Source organism: Emydura macquarii, unplaced genomic scaffold (assembly GCF_026122565.2).
Source record: "Emydura macquarii macquarii isolate MOO-44397 ecotype Brisbane River unplaced genomic scaffold, CSIRO-AGI_Emac_v2 contig_2422, whole genome shotgun sequence".
In the NCBI taxonomy this organism is placed as follows: Eukaryota; Metazoa; Chordata; order Testudines; family Chelidae; genus Emydura; species Emydura macquarii.
The window spans coordinates 25960811-25983963 of NW_027132559.1; the positions used below are offsets into that span (position 1 = coordinate 25960811).

A 23153-nucleotide genomic window follows, 5' to 3' on the forward strand; every position below is an offset into this window, starting at 1 on the left:
GATGATGGGGAAATATTTAGTTTTTATATTGATATAACTAAACTAAAATTATATATAGTTAGTTAGTTATAATCTCTCGCTCTATTATTCTCACAGCAAAACGACTGACCAAATATTATTATTTTATCAACTATAATTGGTTAATAACATAGTAAAAGTATCCTGATTGGTTAAAAATTAAATCAGTGTTTTAATATCATGTGCTTTAAAGACACACATTACAGAGCCACTTACAGCTCACAAGCCTCAGTCTGAGTATTACTGGCCTAGCTCAAATTCCTGGCACAGCTCTCTGAAGCAGTGGCTTCTGGGAGATTTTGAATGGCCTTCTAGGAGCTTTTTCTTTTTTTTTAAACCTTGGAGGTCTCTCTTTTTCAACTCCTTTTTGAAATATAAAAGAAGCCAGAAAAGCATCTTTTAAAGGATTTTTGGGAGGAGGGTCTGCTTTTTATATTGGTTCGATTTAGTGTCAGTCACTTAAATCGACTTTCATTAACTATAGTCGAGGCAAATGACTGCTACAGTATCAAGATTTACCATTTTATCAGAAGAATAGAAAGAGAAAATTATAACTCAAACACAGAAAAATGCAATAAGCAATGCCACGGTCTAGACACATGTTTAAAGTGTGCATTACTCTTCTGCAAGCTATTTTGATAGCCAAGTGCTATAGGAAATGAATTATAACCAAATAGTCCACAGCAGGCGGCTATAATCACATCTCAGGGATCTGGAGTTCCCAACTAACCACACAGCCCACCCTCAGAGAGGACCTGCTCCTCACCCACCCACTCCCAGGATCACCTGCTTGGGATTCCATAGTTTGTGAACTTTTGGGGGCAGGGACCATCTTTTTCCTCTCTGCCTGTACAGCACCCAGCACAATGGTCCATGACTGGGGCGCCTACACACTACCACAATAAAAATAACAATTATACTGCCAGCAAAGCTTCTGGACACTCGCCTGCCTCCACTGCTGCTGTGAGGAAGAGTTCCCCAGAGGGGAAGGGAAAACAAGATAAATTGAGAGAGGGTGGGGATTGCTGCCTCAATAGATTCAGTAAAGGAGCTGGAAGGACTGAGGGATTTGGCAGGGGAATGTTAGAGGATTCTACCCAGGAATGTCATTTGTATCCTCTACTGAGGTGGAAACTACTTGCGGGACCCCTAGTTAAAATGTTTGCAGCCTAGCACCGGTAAGACCTAGTCAAAGGGTTTGAGGCCAGACGGGACCACCAGATCAGCTAGTCTGACCTCCTATGCATCACAGGCCACCAACACCTCCCAGCACACTAAACCCGCACACTAAACCCAACAAGCAACAATCAGAATTAGATCAAAGTACTACAGGATTACAGGCCTTTGGAGACTAGGGGAGACTGAGGTATACCAATGCCCAAGGCCCCTGCAATAGCAGGGACTTCATTAAGTGAGATACACACAGATGATCCCAGCACTCAACTCAACTCCTGCTCCCCAAGGATATCGCCAATATGACCTGAGGAAAAGTCCTTCCTGACCCCACATATGGTTCCCTACTGAGGCACAATCCATTCCAGAAGTCCTGCTAGGGTGTGTAGTTCTGCATGGCCCACAATGCAAGCCCACAGATATATCTGATATATACTGGACAGTACTGCTGAATGATAACTGTTTGGTTGAAGGCAATGCACTCTAAATAAGCATCCTATTGATTCTTTTTAAAGTATGCATTTTCCCATTATGAATGTTACTCTGTTAGTAAGCACCCTAAGGACTCTGTTTTTCAGAGAGTTAATTGGGGCAGCCAAGGGTATAATGCAACAACCTTTTCTACTTCCATATTCATGAACACCCAAATATGTGTTCAGATAGTATTAGAGATCTGCCTTTAAACACATAGAAAACAGGGAAATTCAGAGTTACCAGTGGTTGAAACTCTGGGCCAAGTTTTCAGCATACGTAAACAGACAACTTTCCACTGAAATCAAAGGGGCTGCACCTATTTGCATCAAACAAGAAATTGTCTTCCTGGTATTTCTCCCGTCCCATCTGTGTTTAAGAAAGGCTTGATATCTTGGTGTTAGATTCCTACATTTGTCTGAAAATCGGAGGTAGTTGATTTTTCACATTCAGAATTTCATGGTTCTTGTAAGCTGATATTCAGTCTACCCTATTTTTTAATGTATTTTTTTATGGTTTAATTTTCACTGGATTTTTGTTGTTAAAAAGTTACTATTAAAAATAAGGCACATTCATCTAATTTATCATAATATTCCTACAGATTATTTTACATTCCAAGATAAGATCAAGTTTCATTACATTTAGATCTTTGAAAAATAATTCTCTGCAAAATAGAACTTGCACTTTTAAAATCTTTAATGGCAGTCTTTGATAATAGCCATCAGTTCACTGGTCAACAGTTTGATAGATTAACAGTTTTATCATTGGTCTTCCACAACACCTGCTGTGCTACCGTTGTACATTTAGCTTAATTTAAATTAGTGGAATGTAAGTATGGGTGTGCCTGATGCATCGTGCAGCATAGCAGGTGCATTCAGATGGATAGACAGTACCTGTAGCAGTCAAATGGTTATAAAGAGCTGAAATGCATTTTAAAATCATGAAACTGAAAACTCAGACAAACTGATTTCTTACTTGGGGTTGGAGTTTATGGAGTATATTTGAAATAAAAATGATTTAGAATCAGTTTTTCCATCACTAACTGACAAGGCCTTACTTAGTTCAGAGTTCTGTGTTTCTCTTGCAACACTAGATCACCATCAATAATGCCAAAAACCAAAATGAGGAATGCAAGCACAAACTTGACATTCCGAACTGGAATCTTGGAAGGTGAAATGCTTATCAGTTCACCTTTTACACTAGGTGTGGTCTAACTGCACAGTGTATCATCATAGGTGACCACTCTAATAGTAACTCATAAGCATTAAGTATCATTTTCATGCCCTTTATTGCATATACTTAGTTGTCAGTAGTTTTCATGCATGTATGACTGATCTTCTAAAGTCTTCACATTCTCATGAAAGTTTAATTTCCCCTTGGTCCCTGCTTGCTTATATTTGGCTGCATATAAGTAGTCTCAAAAGGAGCTGGTGTGATTTTCATTGTTTCCATCCATCCCTCATACCCTTTGGTTAATGAGATCTCAGTTCTCCTTTGCAAATGTTTGTTCTCATTGTCTCTTTGATAGGGGGCTGTTCCTGCAGGGAAGCAACTTGTTTTCATGGTTACTTATCCCCCTGTCATAATTTGATACGGTCAAATGATTTCTTTAAGGTATCTGTACTTAGATGAGTTCCTTGCTATCTGGTTTGTTGTATTGGGCTATGTCTATAAGGTATTCACACTCTAGGGCACCTGGTGAAAGTTTTGAAGGGTCTAAGATGCTACACGTTGTTCAGGAACAGGAATGAAGTCTCTCAAGATAACTGTTTATATGCCATTTCTAGTCCAGGTAATCCCCTTTTTTATATTGCTAGTGGAAATAAAGATATTTTAAGGGAGGTATTAGAAATTGTTGCTTTCTCAGTGCTGTGATGGCAGCAACTGTGTCATGTTTCCCTAAAGGGAAGAAGCAAGTTCTTGATAAACCTCTGAGCTCAGGATATACGAGTTAGAGAGAAAGGCTCAGATCCACAAAGGACCCTTGAGCGCTGCAACACCAAACTTTCAGGTGTCAGGAACTTCACTGCAATCCACAGAGTGTTAGGTGGTGCTCAGGCTCCTTATGCAATGAATGGGAAGAGAGAGGCACCTAAGCAGGTTACCCACAAAAGCCAGCACACTGAGCGGGAAGCAGTCCCATCGCAGATGCCGACGAGACAGGTGTTTCGTAAGCCCTGCCCCCTCACAAAGATAGTCACCTAAATCCCAGGCGCCGGAAGGCACCCATCTCTGTTTGCATTCCACAACCAGGAATCATTCTCCTGAACCCAGGCGGCTTAGGTGCTTACGTCACTTTCTGTGCAAATGAGTTAGGTGCCTGCCTCATGCCACATAAAACCAGAGGAGGAGCCCACCTTATGGCCCAGTAGTTAGAGCACTCGCCTGCGATGTGAGAGACCCACTTACAATTCCTCCTTCTGCCGCAGCAGGAGTCAGGAATTGAACAGGGATCTCCCATCTCTCAGAAGATGCACTAATCACTGAGCTAGGGCAACCCTGATGCATGAAGAGGGAGGGTGGGCTCCTTCACTCTCTCCTGCTGAAGCTGTTCCACTTTGCATAAATACTTAGAGTGAGCCCTTGGGCCACAGAGCATGAGAGAATGCGACTCCGTAGCCTGGTGGTTAGGACATTTTTTAGGCTTCAGCAAACACTGAAAACGGTGTTTACAGTATTTGAGTCCCTTGGGAACTAGTCTCCAAAGCTGTCTTTATTAAAGAATAGAACCTAGGTAACGCATCATTACCTTTACCATTATTATCATTACCATTACCATTATTTGCATGACATTTGATCCACAGCACTGTCTTGATCAACATTTACTGTGACTTTTACTTGGCAAGTGCATGACAGAGCCCTGGTCTACACTTACCTGGAGATTCAGCGGCAGTCGACGGGAGTTACACAAACTATGCAGAGTAGCTTGCGTAACTCATGTCAACTGCTGTGCTACCGTTCTGCGCGGTGTCTTCATTGCACCACGCAAACGGGAACACGCTACGCTACTTGAGGACGTAGTTTACCAGCGTTGACTTCCTGATCGATTGAGCGGGTCTACACTGACCACTCAATCGATCCAGAAAGATCAATCTGGCGGCAGCGAATTTGCCGCCGTCAGTATAGACATGGCTATAGAGTGTCTCCAGTTAAAAAATCTGGCTGTGGGGAATGATCCAACTATGTCCTTCATTTCTAATATTTATTCACAGGTCAGTCAGCCAAACTTTCCTGAGGTTTATGAAGTACAGTGACACCTGATTAACAAAGCTTGTTGTAGGAGTTCTGGGCTTTTCAGGACATACTTCCTTATTAAGGTGTCTCAGAGAAAGGGGAAAAAAACACCATTAACCTTTATGGGCAAGGGACTAACAAAAATGTCGCCCATGTTCTTTTTATTACCGAACTCTGAAAGCAGCAAAACAAGCCAGTTCTTAAATAATTCCCAAACAGCCCTTCATGAGAATTGGGTTCACACAGGAGAAAACCGAGTATTAGTGCCAGAATTTGCTGGGAGGTTACTAGCGTTTTAATAAAACCAATAATACCAACACCAAGCGCTGATGATTCCTGAGTTGGGTCTCCAAACATCGTGAGATTAGCCTATAAATCATGATATATTAAAATAATAATAAATTTGGGCTCTTTTTATTTGCCTTTTGGTTTTTGAGGCTTATACAGAAATAATCATCATGCATTGCAGCATGGGTGGTTTGCATTCTCCCCCACTGAGCTCAGCTGAGACATGACTGAGCCCTGTATGTATATTTATGCACACTTCCTACACTACAGTTAATAACTTCAACCACTCCACTGAGTAGAAACTGCATGAAAGTCAGGTCAACTAAATAACTAATTTATCTATATTTACAGTTTATAATGCAGCCAGCATGCTATGAAGAGAAAGTGAGAGCATATACTTTCAGGTGCCAAAAACTGTGCAATAAAATAACTTCAGTGGAGACAGAAACCACTGTACTTCACCCACTCAATAAACCACATGCTAATCAGTTAAACAGGGTTGGTAGATAAAAGATCAAAATGGCACTGAAGAGAAACAGATCAGCTATGAGGCAATTTTTAATAACTTATTTACTTTGCCAGATATTCCCAGGCTTTTCCCTAGAGAAAATTATATCTGATATTCAACCCATGATTTTCAGAAAATACCATATCTCATCTGACCACAGCTAATAAGCAAGTCCAGTGTTTTGCAATATGTGTCAGAATTGGATAGAACTAATTTAAAGTATAGTAGCATCTAGAGGCCTAACTAAGATCACGGGCCAGTTGTGTTAAGTGTCATACAAACACAATGTGCAAGAGACTGCCCTGAGAGACTAACAATCTGAAGAGCCAAAGGGTGGGAGAGTTAACCAGTCAAAGTGATTAAGTAATTTGCCCAAAGTCGCACAGCAAGTCAGCAGCAGTGCTGGGAAATGAACACAGATCGCTTACATCCTAGTCCAGTTTAACGTCTTCACTTAGAAAAGCCTCCTTCAGCCATCTGATTAGCCCTAATGTGACTGCCCAGGAGTAGGTATTTGTAAAGCCTGTCCTTGGATTGGTTCTATGGAGTTCAGTTAAAGATTGCTGCAAATACTGAACTTGCCACTCAGGCCCTGGGATTGAGCACAGTCCTTAAGAACATGAGGAATCCCATTCAGGTACCCATGTGCAAGTGCTCAAGTATCTTCCTAAACAGTGTCTCTCTACAACAGACCCTTGCTTAATAGGCTCAGAGAAGAGATGCAGTCAGTATAGTTATTTAGGCATAGGCTATTCCTAAAACTTAGGCTGACCTAGTTACATGGCTCAGGGATGTGAAAAATTCACTCCTATGAGAGTGGTAGTTAAGATGACCTAAGCCCCTGCGTAGACACCGTTAGGTCGATGGATTCTGTGGACCTAGCTACTGCCTCTCAGAGGGGTGGATTTATTACAGTGATGAAAAACCTCTTCTGTCACTGTAGCAAGTATCTACCCTACAGCGGGGTAGCTGCAGCACTTGTAGTGTAGACATACCCTTAACCTGGTGTACAAGAAATATTAGGCCTTGTCTACACAGGGCAATTTCCCAGCACAGCTGTAGTGGAATTGTTATATTAGTAAAACTCCCCTGAGAAGAGATTCTGTTCCTGAATAAAATCAGTTTTATTGTAGAATAGAGTGTCCACATACCAGAATATCCATAGCAGTGCCAGAAAATTTTCCCTATGTAGACAAGACCTTAGTTTTCTACCAAGAAACTCTTAATATAGGGACAGTTTCTGATAATATAACTATTAGTGTTTAATGCTTTAATTGAAACTCTTTAAAAGTATAAAAGATGTATGACAATAAAAGCCCTAATCTGATGGTCTAGGTATAGTTGGTCCTGCCTCAGCACAGGGACCTGAAATGTATGACTTCTCCGGGTATGTCTAACACTGCAGTTAGACACCTGCAGCTCGCCTGTGCCAGTTAACTCAGGCTCCTAGGGCTCAGGCTTAGGGGCTGTTTAACTGCAGTGTAGCCATTCAGGCTCGGGCTGCGGCCTGAGCTCCAGGACCCTCCTAGGGTCCAGCCTGAGCCCGAGCGTATACCGTGCAATTAAACAGCCCCTCAGCCCAAGCCCTGCAAGCCTGAGTCAGCTGGCAAGGGCCAGCTGCGGGTTTTTAATTGCAGTGTAGACATACCTTCAATGTCCCTTCCAGCCCTATATTTCCATGATTCTATTAAATGCATAGCAGGAATCAAAAGAACATACTCACCAACTATTCTCCACAGGCACAAAAACATCACAGCTCAAAAGAAACTGTGTGAGATTATTTAAATAGGGTTCATCTTAAAAAACCTGATGTGAACATGTTTAGAAAAAGCAGCAGCTAAAGTTTCATTCCTAATATTTTTTAATGGGACAGGAAAAGATATTGAAGCTACAACAGTTCATAAAAGAACATTTGTTGTAACTGTTCTCCATATTGAGTTCTGGATTGTAACTGAAGATGACTACACTGGTGAACAATAGAGGAGATCAGTATCAGCCTACAGTGTTTACTATATATATTTACACATGTGAATTTGTGACAAGTGACTGCTTCTTTTCTAACACTGCCACACAACAAGCATGTTTAACCACCCTGTCAACAAATTAACTGACAGGGGAATCAATTTTCCTGACATTTACAGCTGGGTGGAATCTACAGAGAATTTACTCTCACTTGGAAAAGATGCCAACTGGCAAAATAAAGCTGTTCATTTGAAAGATGAGACTCTCCTTCCAAAGAACTGAACAATGAGGTTATAACCCATATCTATGGAAGTTGGATGTGTAAATTCCATTCACATTATTGCCAACTCCAAGTTCAAATATGAGTCAACACGCCTCCCGCAAATGATGAGATTATTAAACTAATCAATTTTGGGTTCTTTTTATCTGCCCTTTGGGTTTTGAGATGATAGGCTTCATGTTTTCCCTGCAATCATGAGGGCTAGAAAATTACATTCTGTTTGACACTTAAGTGTCAAATATCATGAAACTCATGATAAAACCATGAGAGATGGGAACACTGGTTAACTTCTGTGTGAGATCATGGTAATCCCACGTTTCGCCAGACACCTCTCTTACGTTTTTAGAGTTCCTCCAGCAGAACCTCCAAGACAGAGCATTGCACCCCTGCAGTTGGTCACAAAAGGCCACTATATTTGTTGTATAAAATTGTCACTACCGTAGCTCCATTGATTTCAGTGGCGCTTTTCCAGCCTACATCATCAGAGAACCCAGTTTGTACAGTTTCCTTTAGCAGTACCAGTAAGAGCAGAAACAGACTGAAACTGACAATACCAGAGTTTCTTTCTGCTGCTCCTCCCAGGGCCAATGCTGGGAAGAGAAAGCACTGTGTGACTGGTGTAATACAGCCAACAGATTAAATCATCTACTGCAGATAGGGCTGTTAGAGATGAAAGAGTAGGGTGTCTCTTCCGGTCTCTGACCACCCCAGCAGCAGCTGAGAATCAGTTACAACCATAGAACCAAATGAATAACTCACAGTGAACAATGTAGTTAATGCAGGCCATGTCTTGCCAACAGGAAAGCAGCTGCTTCTCTAGCAGCATAGCTATGGCACCACAGCTATGCCAATATAACTCCATAGTATAGACACAACCTACAACGACGAACGGGGTTTTTATGTCAGGACAGGAACATCACCTCCCCAGGGAAGCACTGATGGAAGCATTCTTCCATTGACCTTGCTGCATCTACACTGGGGATTAGGTAGCATTGGTATAGAACTCAGGCGTGTGGATTTTTCACAACTCTGCAACATAGTTACATTGACATACATTTTAAGTGCAGATCAGCCTTACCCTACTTTTCCCAATTCAATGTTCAGTTTTTTACTCTGTAGATTGATCAGCACAGCACCAATTTAAAATATTGATGCTTAGTTGTGATTGGTCAACTAAGTCACGTGGTACAAGTAGAAGCACAAGCTCTTCCAGAATGAATAGTAAAATTTGCCTCCCAACAGACAATAGTGCTAGTAAACTCAATCACTAAGATTTTCAAAGGTTCCTAAGGGCTTAGAAGAACAAATCCCCACTAAAAGCCCCTTGAAAGTTTTTTGAGGTTGGGGAGAAGCAGTTTCCCTGACACACAACTGAAGTTTAGACGTGCAGAGATTTCTGCAAACTACAAAACACTACACTTGTGCATTAAGCCAAAACCATATATAACAAAATGCAGGGCGTGTCTTAACAACCAATCCCAGGCAGCAATTCTGTTGTGAATTCTTGATCTATTTGCACTGCAAACATGTATTTATGTAGCAGCAGCCAGGCATCTTATCAGTGAGAAACCTGCACACCAGAGTATGATCTATTTGCGAGTGTTCACCAGGACAGGAAGAATCATCTGCCCACATGCAAGGGAGAAACCACCCAGAAGTTTCATTTTGATATGGGATTATGGGAATCCTGCTTTTCCCCCACTCACTCATTTTATAATTTATCTTTTAGGGAAATGGGTGGCACCTTCCTCTGTTCCAGCTCATGCCACTTCTCTAGCACCAGAGTGAACAAATATAATGATGCTTCTGATCTCACGAGCAGCGTTAGGAAAGTGTTCTCAGCAGACACATAGGGACCATCTTTCATGGGAAGCAAGGGCAAAACAAGAGCAAGACAATAGGCGATAGATACTTAAGGAAAGAAGAGAGCTGTATGGCATCACCTTCCCCTAAAGCTTGCAATGACTGGGAGAACTTTGGCGGCACTGCAGCCCTGTATTTCTTTATAGAGACAACTCCCCCACCCCTGCCACCTGAAGTACTGCCCATAGAACTTCCCTGGTATTGCTGGTCACAGGAGAAGATTTACCACAGTGGTGAGCAATCAGAGCAATAAACACTGTTCTCTTAACTGCCCAATAGTCTTCACCCTTTATATTTACCTTATTAAGACAGGAAAAACTGAAACTTTCCCTCTATCATTGCTGGGCAAGTAATGAAAATCATTATTCACTAATATTTTCCAAAACAGTAACAATATGCTGGGAAATCAAAGTACAACCTTGGCATTTCCCTGTCCTTTTAATTATTTGTCTAGGTCAGTACAGGTTCCAGTAACTTTACATAAATTAATAGCAGCACACAGATGAATGAGGGTCTTGTGAAGAGATCCAGGTCCTGGCTTGTAAGATTTCTGCCACCTACACAACCCCATGGACTTCTTTATATCTACTTCCTTTTGGAGCTGTGAGAGAGAGAGAGAGAAAGAAAGGGGAACCTTCTTTTTGCAGGTGGGTGGATATCTGAACACTAGCCCCTCTAACTAGCTGTAAATCAGGTAATGAGAGGTCCAAGTGTTGTGATGTGGACTAGCAATTCATTTTCCACTTGTACATGCAATGCACCTTCAGAAAGGGAGGCCAGACCTCAGCCACCTTGAAAACATGCCCCTAAAATAATTTACATTGGCATTAAAAATCAGATAACGCTTAGGAATGGGACACCAGTGGCTACTTAGGGCAGGTATACACAGAAAATGCTGCATCAGCACAACTGTACTGTTGCAGCTGCACCACTGTAGCACTTTAATGAAGACACACTACGCTGATGGAGAGCTCTATGCTGACAGGAGACGTAGCCTTCTCTACACTAGAAAAATAAGTTGACATACTATACGTCGACTTCCAGCCACCACCATTATTACAGTGGTGGCTGATGTCCACACTGCTGTCCTTGAGTCAGTGGAGTGCGTCCTCACCAGAAGCATTTCTACTGACCTAACGGGCAGTGTGGGATGTCATGCTGGGTACATGGGGGTGGGGGGAGGGGAGAAGAGCATTTGTGATATTGTTTGACATCAATATGTCAAAATCATATTAATTCATGTGAGATATGCCATGTCAGGTACTGTTAGAAAGGTTGTAATATGCTACGTAAGATGATAATACTTATGTTCATGTGTGATATGTGAAATGGAAGTTATAGGTATATTTGTATATCTGTATTTCAAATGGTGCTGTCTGAGTAACGACTCAGACAGGATGGCTGCAGAACAATAGCCTGCTTAATGGCCCATTAAGATATCCCCAGGTGCAAGGGGCCCAGGGGAAGAAGTCAGAGATTCACCTGATGAGGCACCAGGACTTGCCCATGTGACTCTGAACTCCATTTTGGTTCCTGTAAAACCCTACAAACCACATGGCCAGGGCCAGACGGTATATAAGGCAGAGGTCTGGGGAATCCATTTTGTCTTCAGTCACCAATCTTTCAGTCAGGACTCAGCTTCAAACACCTATCTACCTCTGAATCAAATCATCTGCAACTGAAGCTGTGAACAAAGGACTGAGGCCCATCCAGTTACTGGATGTATATCAGAGGAACTATACAAGCCTGCAACTCCACAATTCTTCTGGAAACCTCATGTATATGGACTTTCAATCATTTGTATGTATCTGATTTGCTTTGACGCTTAACATTTCTCTTATGGTTTCTTTCTTTCTTTTTGCAATAAACCTTTAGTTTAGTTACTAAAGGATTGGCTGGTAGCGTGGTATTTTAGGTAAGAGCCAAACTTATATTGAACTGGTACTATGGCTGACCCCTTGGGGTCAGAGACCCTTGGGGTCTCTTTACTGGACCCAGTGCTGATTTGGGAGCCAGGAGCTGAAATGCAGTAAAGAGGGCTGTATGCATTTGTGTACTGGCTTCTGTGGGGATTCAGAAGCACAGTTTGTGGCTGGCTGGGAAATCTGGCTTCAGTGCCACCCACCAGTGCTGGGAGAATCTGCTCCCTTTTTACAGCCTGCCTGACCTTGGCATTTTCAGGTGGCCACCCTGGGCAAGGGACGGGTCACATGGGGAGACCTGAGAGACCCATCTCTCAGCTCCCTACCAGGAAACCACAGGCTCCTGGGCTCCCTTTGGGCTACCACTCCTGGTCCCAGCCAAGATTCGCCCACAGCTTGCCCGGTCCCAGCTCCCTGCTGTGAGCGGCTTGCAGTAGCCAGGGCTTCTCGCTCCACTCCTAGCTGGGAGCAGGAACCCCGCCCTGTCTTTCTTGTCAATTTCACCGCTCCAGCAAGTATGACATCCCCACCACTGCTGCAAGGGTACGCAATGTCTTCACAGACACTGTGTCACCCTAGTTATGCCTACAAAAGCCCTACACCTCTTATCGAGGTGGTTCTATTTTCTCAAAAAAACAGGGCAGTTTTGTTGGTTTGGCGGTTGTAGGGGGGGTGAAGAGGGTGATTGCAGTGTGTACACCAGCATTCTTTTGTCAACAAAAGCTGACTTTTGTCGATAAAACTCTTTAGTGTAGACCAGGCCATAGTTAATCCACCTTCATGAGAGGTGGTAGCTATGCTGATGGGGGAAGCTCTCCCTCCAACTTAGCACTATCTACACCGGTGCTTAGGTCGGTATAACTATGTCGCGCAGAGGTGTGGATTTTTCAACCCCCTGAACAATGTAGTTATATCGAACTAATTCTTTAGTGTAGCCCTGGCCTTAAATCCTAAAGTTTTTTGCTTTGTAAAGTGTATAGTTCAACTGAAACTACCTACACTGCCTACCTCTAGCACTTCCACTCAGGAGCAAACACACAACATTAACCGCAGCTAAGACTTTTACTACAGCACTAATGAATCACGTGAAGGAGACAATATCCTTAACATGCCTCTGGGGCTAGAGACACAGCACCTGTCATGCTCTATTGCTTAAACAATTATTTGTTACAATCAGCACAACAAAACAGTGGTGCAACAGAAACACAGTCTTCATGCATACTCCATTAGTATTGATTCATGAAAATAAGAGGGGTGTGCAATAATAATCCAAACCAGAAATTAAATGTCCATATGCCATTTTGCTGAAGGATTATTTTATGTTCAACTTTTTGCTTCTTTCCCATTTTTAAAAAAAAGAATGGATGGAAAAATTGGTTTAGAAACATTAATAAATACCAAGTATGTTAGGAGGTTAGTATGTGGACTGTAACCAGATCACAAATTGGTGGTGATCAACATTTTTCAGCCACTGAAGATTCAGAAAACGGGACGGGGAGGAGTAGAGAGGGATTGCATTTCCAAAAGAAAAATCACAAATCTCCCCCTCCCCCCATTTTTTGATCTACTCTAGAGCTGGCTGAAATTGACTAAATTTATTTTTTTTAAAAAGGGTTCCCATCCCTTAAGCAATCCTACCCCATCCCACCCACCCCCAGCTCCCACACACACGTCCCTTTCTCAGCTAGCTCCGGTCTCACTACATAGTACATATTATAAATGACAAAAAGTTACACCCGTTCATCATTAAGGTGCTGAGGTCCCTGATGATGTGTCATCTACCTGCCCCTCCGTGATGCCCAGGAACGCGTAAGTCTGTGATATCCCAGCTACTAGAAAACTCTGCTGCAGCATGGAGCCAGTCCATAATGGAAAGCACTTTCAGAGCTTAAATGAAAAAGATTGGGGCCTGATTTACACTAAAATGTTAGGTCAGCCCAGCAATGTCACTCAAGGGTGTGAAAAAAAACCCATGAGTGATGTAATTAAGCCGACCTAACTGCCAGCATAGACAGTGCGAGGTCAACAGAAGAATTCTTCCACTGACCTAGCTATCACCTCTTGGGGAGGTGGATTGCCTACACCAATGGGAGAACCTCTCTCATTGGCAGAGGCAGTGTCTACACTGAAGCGCTACAGCAGCACAGCTGCAGCACTGCAGTTGGGCTGCCGTAGCGTTTCAAGTATAGAGAAGCCCTGAGGCCCGGTCTATACTGAAAATTTAGGTTGACAAAGGTACATCACTCAGGGGTATGAAAAATCCAAACCACAGAGCAAAGTAACTATGCCAGCCTAACTCCCAGTGTAGACGCTGCTGGGTCAACAGAAGAATGCTTCCATCAACCTAGCTAATGTCATTCGGGGAGGTGACAGCACTACACTGACAGAACGATCTTTTCTGTTGGTGTAAGCTGTGTCTACTCTATGGGGTTATGCTAGCACAGCTACAGCGCTGTATCATCCCCATAGTGTAGACATGGCCTGACTCAGCTAAGTGACATTCTTTTCACATGACGGTTTTGAAAGTCTCCTGTTGTTATTTTAAATATTTCTGTGTATGAAAAATAATTTTGCCATATATGATGAAAAGGAACTTACTCAGTCCCCATGGGTTAGCTCCATAGCAAAGTGTGCTTCTAATAGCTGTGATGTCCCAAAACAATGCACGAGGACCTTTGTCCTCCCTCCCAACTCCTTCATTTTGTTTGTTACACTCCCTTCACAAGTTCACTCCCAAGCTTTTCAGGGCACTCCCCCCACCCATCTCTCTCCTTCATCCACCTCCCCCTCAATTTTGTATAGCCTGATCCTGTACCATTGAGGGAACTTTGCCATTGACTTCAAAAAGCATAAGACCAAGCCCTATGAGAGTATTAGGTAGGAGAGGAAATGAATAACATTGCTAGGAAAACTGAGGGATGATTTTATGCCTGTAGAATGTAATTCCTCAGTTGGGATTTGTTCAGGACCCAAGGGCTAACATTCTTACCTTTCCAAAAGGGCCATGAAAGACAGCACTTAAAGGGGGTAAATCATCTTGTAGCACTATGCTCAGGCACTAGCTCAGTCTTAACTCAGGGGGAAGAGTGCCTAGCAGCTGTTGTGTTCACTGCCCTCTTACCACAGAGCAATGAAGCTGCTGGGTAGCCAGTGAGGATCTCTTCTATGTAAAGACTGGATCCAGTCCTGCTTAGATTATGAGATCGGATGACATATCCTGAGGTGAAGCAGTATGGCAGCAAGACATGCCCAGCAGTTTGGATGTATTTGAACTGACAACACATTTACAATACCTTTATAAGTTCTCTCGGCTCACTTCCTTCTTCTATAACATGTAACTGAGATCTTCCATTCCTCTCATTGTCCCGAATGCCAACAGCAACTTGATTAGCCTTCAGACGCTCATATTTATTGCATGTCGAGCCACTCCACTGGTAAATTTCCTAAAATAAATTAGTACAGATACTTCAGCCATCAGAATCAGCATAGGGCAGAATTATGAAATACTTTAGAACTTTAAAACACAAAGGGCCAGACTGTCAGGTTGTGTAAATCAGCATAGCATCATTGAATGTAATGGAGTTACCCCAAATTAGACCAGCTGAGGATCTGTCTCAAAAGATTATTTCCATGTCATTTAGAGTGGGGCTATAACTAAAGTATTCATATAGCCTCTCTCACCATAGTGTCTAGTGCACTAGGGCTTGGGATTGGTTCAGAACTGCAAAATATCTAGCCTGTCTAAACAAGCTGAACCGCTTGAGTTTCTTCATGAGAAACGTCTTACCCAATCTCAGTCATGACATTTCTGGCACTTCCTCTCCAATGAGTAACACTCAGAGCTCAGCCCCTTTTATGGAACTTAGACAGTTCCACTTCTGAATCCTGTCAGAAACCAGAACCAAAGAAACCTCACCCAAACATTTCAGAATTTTGAGTCTGGTTCTCAAAAATGGGACAAAGGTCCTTCAAATTGGTCTGCTAATTCCTATTTTGAGGACCCTTCATTTTAGACTGTCATTTTCATGTAGGCCCACTCCTGCTTTGACACGTCACTACAATCAGGGACACTCAAAGGAACTTCCAAGAGAGCAAATCTATATTCGCCTTCAATAAAGCTCTTCTGAATTGGAGTGTTTGCTCACCAGGGGTCTGATCTAAAACCATGTGAAGTCCATGCAAAGATTTCATTGAATCTGGGTCAGGTCCTAGGTAGGCCCTTCCAAGCTCTAGTTATCACCATGGAGATCCTTCTGTTGACAGTGTCACAATGACTAAAGTTTGTTGAGAGCAGGTGAAATGTTTCACAAAACAGATAATCCATCCTCGTTGCAGAATATGTGTCGGGGTAAAGAAAACAGATTTTGGTCTTTGTAGCACTTGCTGAAAACATAGGCAGAGCAGAAGAGGACGAAGAAATTCTGGAGGTTGAACTGGAAGGAGTTAGTCTAAAGGGAACTGGTCAGCTAATATTTCTAGTTACTTTTTTTTTTTTTTTTTTGGACAGTGTTAATTTGAAATATTTTTTGCATAATTCTGCAGGGACTCAGATATAGTAGCAATGGCAAAAGCTACACAATATACACACCACATTTTTAACAACCAGGATTGTCACTAAATAATTAATATTTTCATCTTTAAAAAAGGAGGTTAAACAACTGGCTGAACTGGTTTGTATCTCTGGATATGGTACAGATAGTAGGAGGAGCATGGTTTCTCAGTAGCTTCACAGGTAAATAACTGATGTGTAAAGTTTTGATCAATGGAATAAAAAATAATGTAGCCCAAATTCTGAATCACAATTTTTAAACTCTTCCTTGCAGACTGCCTCCAAAATTCCTATGGAAGTGTTATAGTCACTGAAGTTTCACTTTCAGACAAGTGGGTTATGAAATACTGCTTGGCTGTGCAAGTCAATGAGAGCACCTACTTGCAAATGGTAGCTAGCTTGCTATGTCTAGAACAGGCAGCAGGTAACCTACTCAAAGCTGGTTTCGACTGATTTAAGGAAACTCAAACATATGGAATAAAACCCATTTGATCTCACAGTCTAGTCCATTCCCCACCAAGTGGTTACCCATTTTAAGAATCTGTCCCCAACAAACTGTTGTAGACTTTTATCAAGACTAGAGGTAAGCTACAACCAGAAGTGCAAATCTGAATCCCTTCAAATTTCAGGGGGTTCATTTTTGAATCCCTATATCTTTGAACCTGCCTTTATCATTTTGATCTTGGGTCTGAGTCAAAAGCAGAGGGGCCAGTTTTCCCCATTCTGGTTTGGATGTGTTTGAACTTACAAGGCCAGTGTACCTTGTGAGATATGCACAATCCAGAGCCAAAATCTTGGCTTCAAATTTGGATAAATCTAATCTCATTCAAATAGTGCCTTCTTGACCCATCTTTAAAACAAGATTTTGTCATGAAGTATTCTAGATCTGTATCAAGAGAAGTCAGATAAAGTTATTGTTTAGAACTTACACATGTTATTGTGCTACACGAGTATAGGTAGGCTTGGAAGAATTATGTTTTTATTGGTAAACTTCAGTAAACGTCAATTTCACTGTACACAAAGAAACCAATGGAAAAAAATATTTCCATCACTAATAATCAAAATTTAAAGTTAGGCAAGCCATATTATCCATCAAAATGATTCAAAAAATTGATTTCTGCCAAACCTAAGTATAGAGTAAAAACCATTGTAAATCCTGTCTCATTTACTATATATTTTTATTCAAAAAACAATCAAGTCCGACCACAAAACTAAGGATGAGATTAGGAAATCAGAGATGTTTTAGGAAGACCATGTAACATCACCTTATTTAACCCACTCAACAAATGTAGACAAAACATTTATCAAAGCCAAAAATATTATAAGGATGTATTGAAAATAAATACTGAACAAATAAGGTGTGTGTAATGAATGATAGAGAAAAGACATTGGGACTTAGTGAAGCATAAGGTAATAAACCAATACTGCGAAACAAATATTTTCCTTTGTAATCATACTGCATAAAATTAACTCTCTTTGTAAACAAATACAACAACCCATATGAAGATAGCGGGAGATCTCAGATATAGTGTTTAGTGTTATTTTATTATTCATTGAACAGAGGAGGGAGAGAGCGGAGTTATAAACAAGATGTCTCTTCTCAGAAATCCTTCTCACATCTATAATTCCATTCAGCTTCTTATTTTATTCCTAAAATCACATTTATTTTCGGTCTCATCTACACAGAGGAAATTGATTGGTACAGCTATTCCACTGTAACCATTCCATGTGGAAACTCTTTTTAAAAATAAAATTGATTTTATTTCAGAATAATTACTTGGCTTTGTGAATGGAGTAATTACCATGGAATAGTCATTTTTATTCTGGAATAGTGTACGCACAGGGGAATTATTATAAAATAACTATTGTGGGATAGTTTATTTTGCAATAGCTTTGCCAGTTAGTTTGATCCATTTATAAACAAGGCCTTAATGACGGACACATCTCAAAAGACTTAGAATTCAGTTCTGTGAAGCACTCAGAAGTTCACCTCTTTATCTGCAAGATTGTTGTTAGTACTTGGATTTAGACTGCAAACACTGAAAAAAATAGTCTCATTATACTTCTGGTTTTCTCACAAGAGGCTGAATCATGGAGGTCAAGGTAATAAGAGAAAAAAAAGGAACAAGCTTTTTGAAACTTCAGTAAAGGTATTCTTTAAGTTTAAGTGAAAGTCAAGGGGGTTATCATTTTATCCAAACTATTTTTCTCCATCTATTTCTTAGATATAGTCACATTTTATTTTTTTCAATGACTTCCTAAATTCTCAAAGACTTTCTGTTTTGTTCATATTACACTTCTGCAGAAGTTAAACACTCAAACACATATGTTTCAGGCTTACTTTTCATTCCCATCTTGGCTTTTTTTACTTTAGCTTCCAATTTAGCTGATTTCAAACATCTATGAGAAATGCTGGGACCACTGAAGATATATCAGCAATAAATAAGAGTTTGTTATATCTCACAAGATATAGAAGCAACAAGGAAGAGAAACAAAATATGTTTTCTTTATGTCTACAAAATTAATTCAAGAGATTAGGGAAATCTTGCCTTATCACCGTGTGCTTTGCAAATTGAAAAAATCTCTCTCCTGTATTTAATTAAGGTTAAAAGTTCACCAGTTTTCAACTGCATGAGTAATATTCTTTGCACCTTGACTCTGTTCCTTAAATAAACATTGCCTAGCTGTTTGGACCCTGATCATGGCTCTATAAATATACACTACAATATTAACAATACTGACACTGATCTGTCATTTGCATTTAAAAAATTAAGGCCAAGATTATTAGAAGTGTTGGGGTCCCATCTTGATACATCTTAAGGGGACCTCGTTCTCAGCACTTTCTGAAAATCAAGCCCCTTTAAGGTGTTTCAGGTTGGACACCCAAAAATCAAGGTACCTAAAATCACTAGTGACTACATCTTAGTCCCAGTTTTCTACAGTGGGATTAACATGGCGACCTAGTGACGGAGGATGTGGAGAAAGCTGAGGTACTCAATGCCTTTTTTGCCTCTGTCTTCACAGACAAGATCAGCTCCCAGACTACTGTACTGGGTGGCACAGAATGGGAAGGAGGCAAACATCCCTCAGTGCTGAAGGAACGGGTCCAAGACTATTTAGAAGGATTAGACATACACAGGTCCATGGGGCTGGATGCAATGCACCCGAGGGTGCTGAGGGAGTTGGCTGGGGTGATTTCAGAGCCATTGGCTATTATCTTTGAAAGCTCGTGGCAACAGGGGGAGGTCCCTGAGGTCTGGAAAAAGGAAATATAGTGCCCATCTTCAAAAAAAGGAGAAAAGAGGATCCAGGGAACTACAGACCGGTCAGCCTCACTTCAATCCCTGGAAAAATCATGGAGCAGGTCCTTAAGGAATCCATTTTAAGGCACTTGGAAGAGAGGAAGGTGATCAGGAACAGTCAACACGGATTCACCAAGGGAAAGTCATGCCTGACCAACCTGATTGCTTTCTATGATGAGGTGACTGGCTCTGTGGATGTAGGGAAGGCGGTGGATGTGATATACCCTGACTTTAGCAAAGTTTTTGATACTGTCTCTCACAGTATTCTTATCAGCAAGTTAAAGAAGTATGGGTTGGATGAATGGACTATAAAATGGATAGAGAACTGGCTAGAGCATAGGGCTCAACGAGTAGTGATCAATGGCTCCATGTCTAGCTGGCAACCGGTCACAAGCAGAGTGCCCCAGGGGTCGGTCCTGGGGCCGGTTTTGTTCAACATCTTCATTAATGATCTGGAGGATGGGGTAGATTGTACCCTCAGCAAGTTTGTGGATGACACTAAGCTGGGGGAGTGGTAGATACCCTGGAAGGTAGGGATAGGATACAGAGTGACCTAAACAAACTGGAGGATTGGGCCAAAAGTAATCTAATGAGGTTCAACAAAGAAAAGTGCAGAGTCCTCCACTTAGGAAGGAAGAATCCCATGCACAGTTATAGACTGGGGACCGACGAGCTAGGCAGCAGCTCTGCAGAAAAGGACCTGGGGGTAATAGTGGATAAAAAGCTGGTTGTCAAGAAGGCTAATGGCATATTGGGCTGCATTAGGAGGGGCATTGCCAGCAGGTCACAGGAAGTGATTATTCCCCTCTATTCGGCATTGGTAAGGCTGCATTTAGAATACTGTGTCCAGTTTTGGGCCCCCCACTACAAAAAGGATGTGGACAAGTTGGAGAGAGTACAGCGGAGGGCAACAAAAATGATTAGGGGGCTGGAGCACAGGACTTATGAGGAGAGGCTAAGGGAACTGGGCTTGTTTAGTCTGCAAAAGAGAAGAATGAGGGGGATTTGATAGCGGCCTTTAACTACCTGAAAGGGGGTTCCAGGGAGGATGGGGCTAGGCTGTTCTCGGTGGTGCCAGATGACAGAACAAGGAGCAACGGTCTCAAGTTGCAGGGGGGGAGGTCTAGGTTGGACATTAGAAAAACGTTTTTCACTAGGAGAGTGGTGAAGCACTGGAATGGGTTACCTAGGGAGGTGGTGGAATCTCCATCTTTAGAGGTTTTTAAGCTGAGGCTTGACAAAGCCCTCGCTGGGATGATATAGCTGAGGTTAGTCCTGCTTTGAGCAGGGGGTTGGACTAGATGACCTCCTGAGGTCCCTTCCAACTCTATGAGTCTATGATTCTATGAGTTATTTTGGTTTTTATTCACAGTGGAATTAAACGTGATCTAGACATGGTGAGCCGAGGAAAGGTATTTTTTTTTAAAAGCAGGACACAATGGTTTGATCACTCCTCCTATTAAGCCTGTGGGAGGGGGTTTTGTGGGAGAAAATCTCCACAAGGAGATCACATCTAGATCCTCTCAGATCACCCCCATTAGGGCAGGCATGATATTTGCAAACTTCCACCCAGCCCAAAGCATGGCAGATCCTGGGAAATCACCAGGGCTCTATCTACACTGTAATTAAACATTGGCAGCTGGCTCGGTGTCAGCTGACTCAGGCTCATGGGGCTCAGGCTGTAGGGCTGTATTCGCAGTGTAGATGTCTATGCTCAGGCTGGAATCCCGGGCTCTGGAACACACCCCGCACAAGGTCCGGGAGCCCAGGCTCCAGGAGGAGCATAAACATCTCCACTGCAATTTTACAGCCCCACAAGCTCACCTCAGTTGACAGAGGTCAGCTGCAGATGTTTAATTGCAGGGTAGACACACCCTAAGAGGCTAGCTCCATCTGCACAGATATCCTGTTCATCTGCATGCACCTGCATGAATGGGTGGAAAACTGGATCAGACAGGAAGAGACTAGGACAGCCCCAAAAGGAAGGGGAGGGGAGCATTCACTGGAGGCTGTGGAGGGGAGGGGGGGCTCCAGACGCTCTATCCACCCATTGGCCAGCTGGGGAAGGAGGGAAGCGATTGGTCTCTCCCCCTTCCCCTTTCATCAATTTAAACCCTAGCCTGGAACATGGGGAGGAGGGGAGCAGCAGCTGGGTTACTTTTTGGGTTCCCAGCTCCAGGATGCCAGGACAAGGAAGAATGGAGGCAGCTTCTGCACCTAAGAGATGCAGCATGTGGAGAGGAAAGTAGGAGCTCTGGGACCCCCCCCCCTTCCTGTTTGTGGGGTTGCACCCTGGCAGAAGGGGGGGTCTCTGTCCTGCCACAAGGGCTGCACTCCTGGTCTTCAAGCAGGCAGCACAGCACAGCACACCATGCGGAGGTGGGGGTTGATGTGGCTTGCTCCCAGAGCCACAAAAAGTCACCTGGGTGGCAGCTGCAGGAACTGAGAGGGTGCTGCTGCCCTCCTTGCTGCTGCGCAAGCCTCCAGGGCCTGCTGCGGAGTCTGGCCATGGTGCTGCTGACCCCCTTCCGTCTGCTCCCAAGAGAGAGGGATGAAGATTGTGTGACAGCAGCTGCTGCTGAGGGTGCTTTAGGTGCCTGCTCCAGGAGCTGTTGGACTGGGACTGGGCCTGTGGCTGAGTCCCCCTTCCCCCACCTCAGCTCACAGGGTGGGTGTGTCAGGAATTGAAGCTGAGGTTTGGAGCCAGGGTCCGATACCAGATCCTCAGCTGCTATAAATTAGTATAACTCCGTTGACCTCAGTGGAACCTGCCATTTACATCAGGTGAGGATATGGTCCACTGTCTCTACTAGATCAAAGATAAAAATGTTATCCAGGATATTATACACCTGGGCTTCCAGTCTAATTTTTGTGTACATATATTCATATCTATATTTATATTTTAATTGTAATTTTTAAGTCTGTTGCCTATGTACAGCAATTTAAGTAGGCCTTTACAATTTCCATTATTAACAATCACTATACGGCCACAGTCCACATGGACCAGCATACTCCAATTTAATTTCAATTTATTTAGGAAAAAAAATGATTGCAAGAAAGCATACAAAAACATGTAAACAGGTTTTGCAACAATCCAATTTTACACAAAACTATGTGATTCAATTTGAAATTTGTGGAAGAAAACAATATTACCATCAAGAGTTAATCCTAGACTATCAATCAATTTTTAGAAAGTTCTTAATCAAGTGAGAAACCCCAGGAAGAGGGGAGGGGATTCACACAGGAAATGTTTACTTTAGGAACTGAGCATGATGTAGCAGCTAATGCAGTAGATAGTCAGGGTTCCTGGGTTTTATTCTTGGCCTTTAAGTGGCTAGCTATACAACCTTAAGCAAGTTAGTCATCTGTCAAATGGATGATACATACTGTATGATGCACAGAGCCCCCATATGGGGGTGGGGAGAAGGGTACACTTTACTGGGGCCCAGAGGCCCTGGGGAGCCCTATACAGGCTGCAACCCCCATTACCATGAGGAAAAAATTGAGACTAAATTGTAGATCATGCTTGAGGATATTTATAGAAACATATTTCCCTGTATCTATGTAGCTATTGTCCAGATCT

General features: G+C 42.4%; 1 protein-coding gene across 1 annotated transcript in view; it reads right to left on the bottom strand.

Moving 5' to 3' along the window:
• Window positions 1-23153, bottom strand: part of SCIN (scinderin) — a 72263-nt gene that overhangs the window by 27213 nt on the left and 21897 nt on the right. Inside the window, exon 4 of the mRNA XM_067562125.1 lies at window positions 15013-15162. Within this exon, the coding sequence (XP_067418226.1) occupies window positions 15013-15162 (150 nt within the window). The remainder of the gene's footprint in view (window positions 1-15012; window positions 15163-23153) is intronic.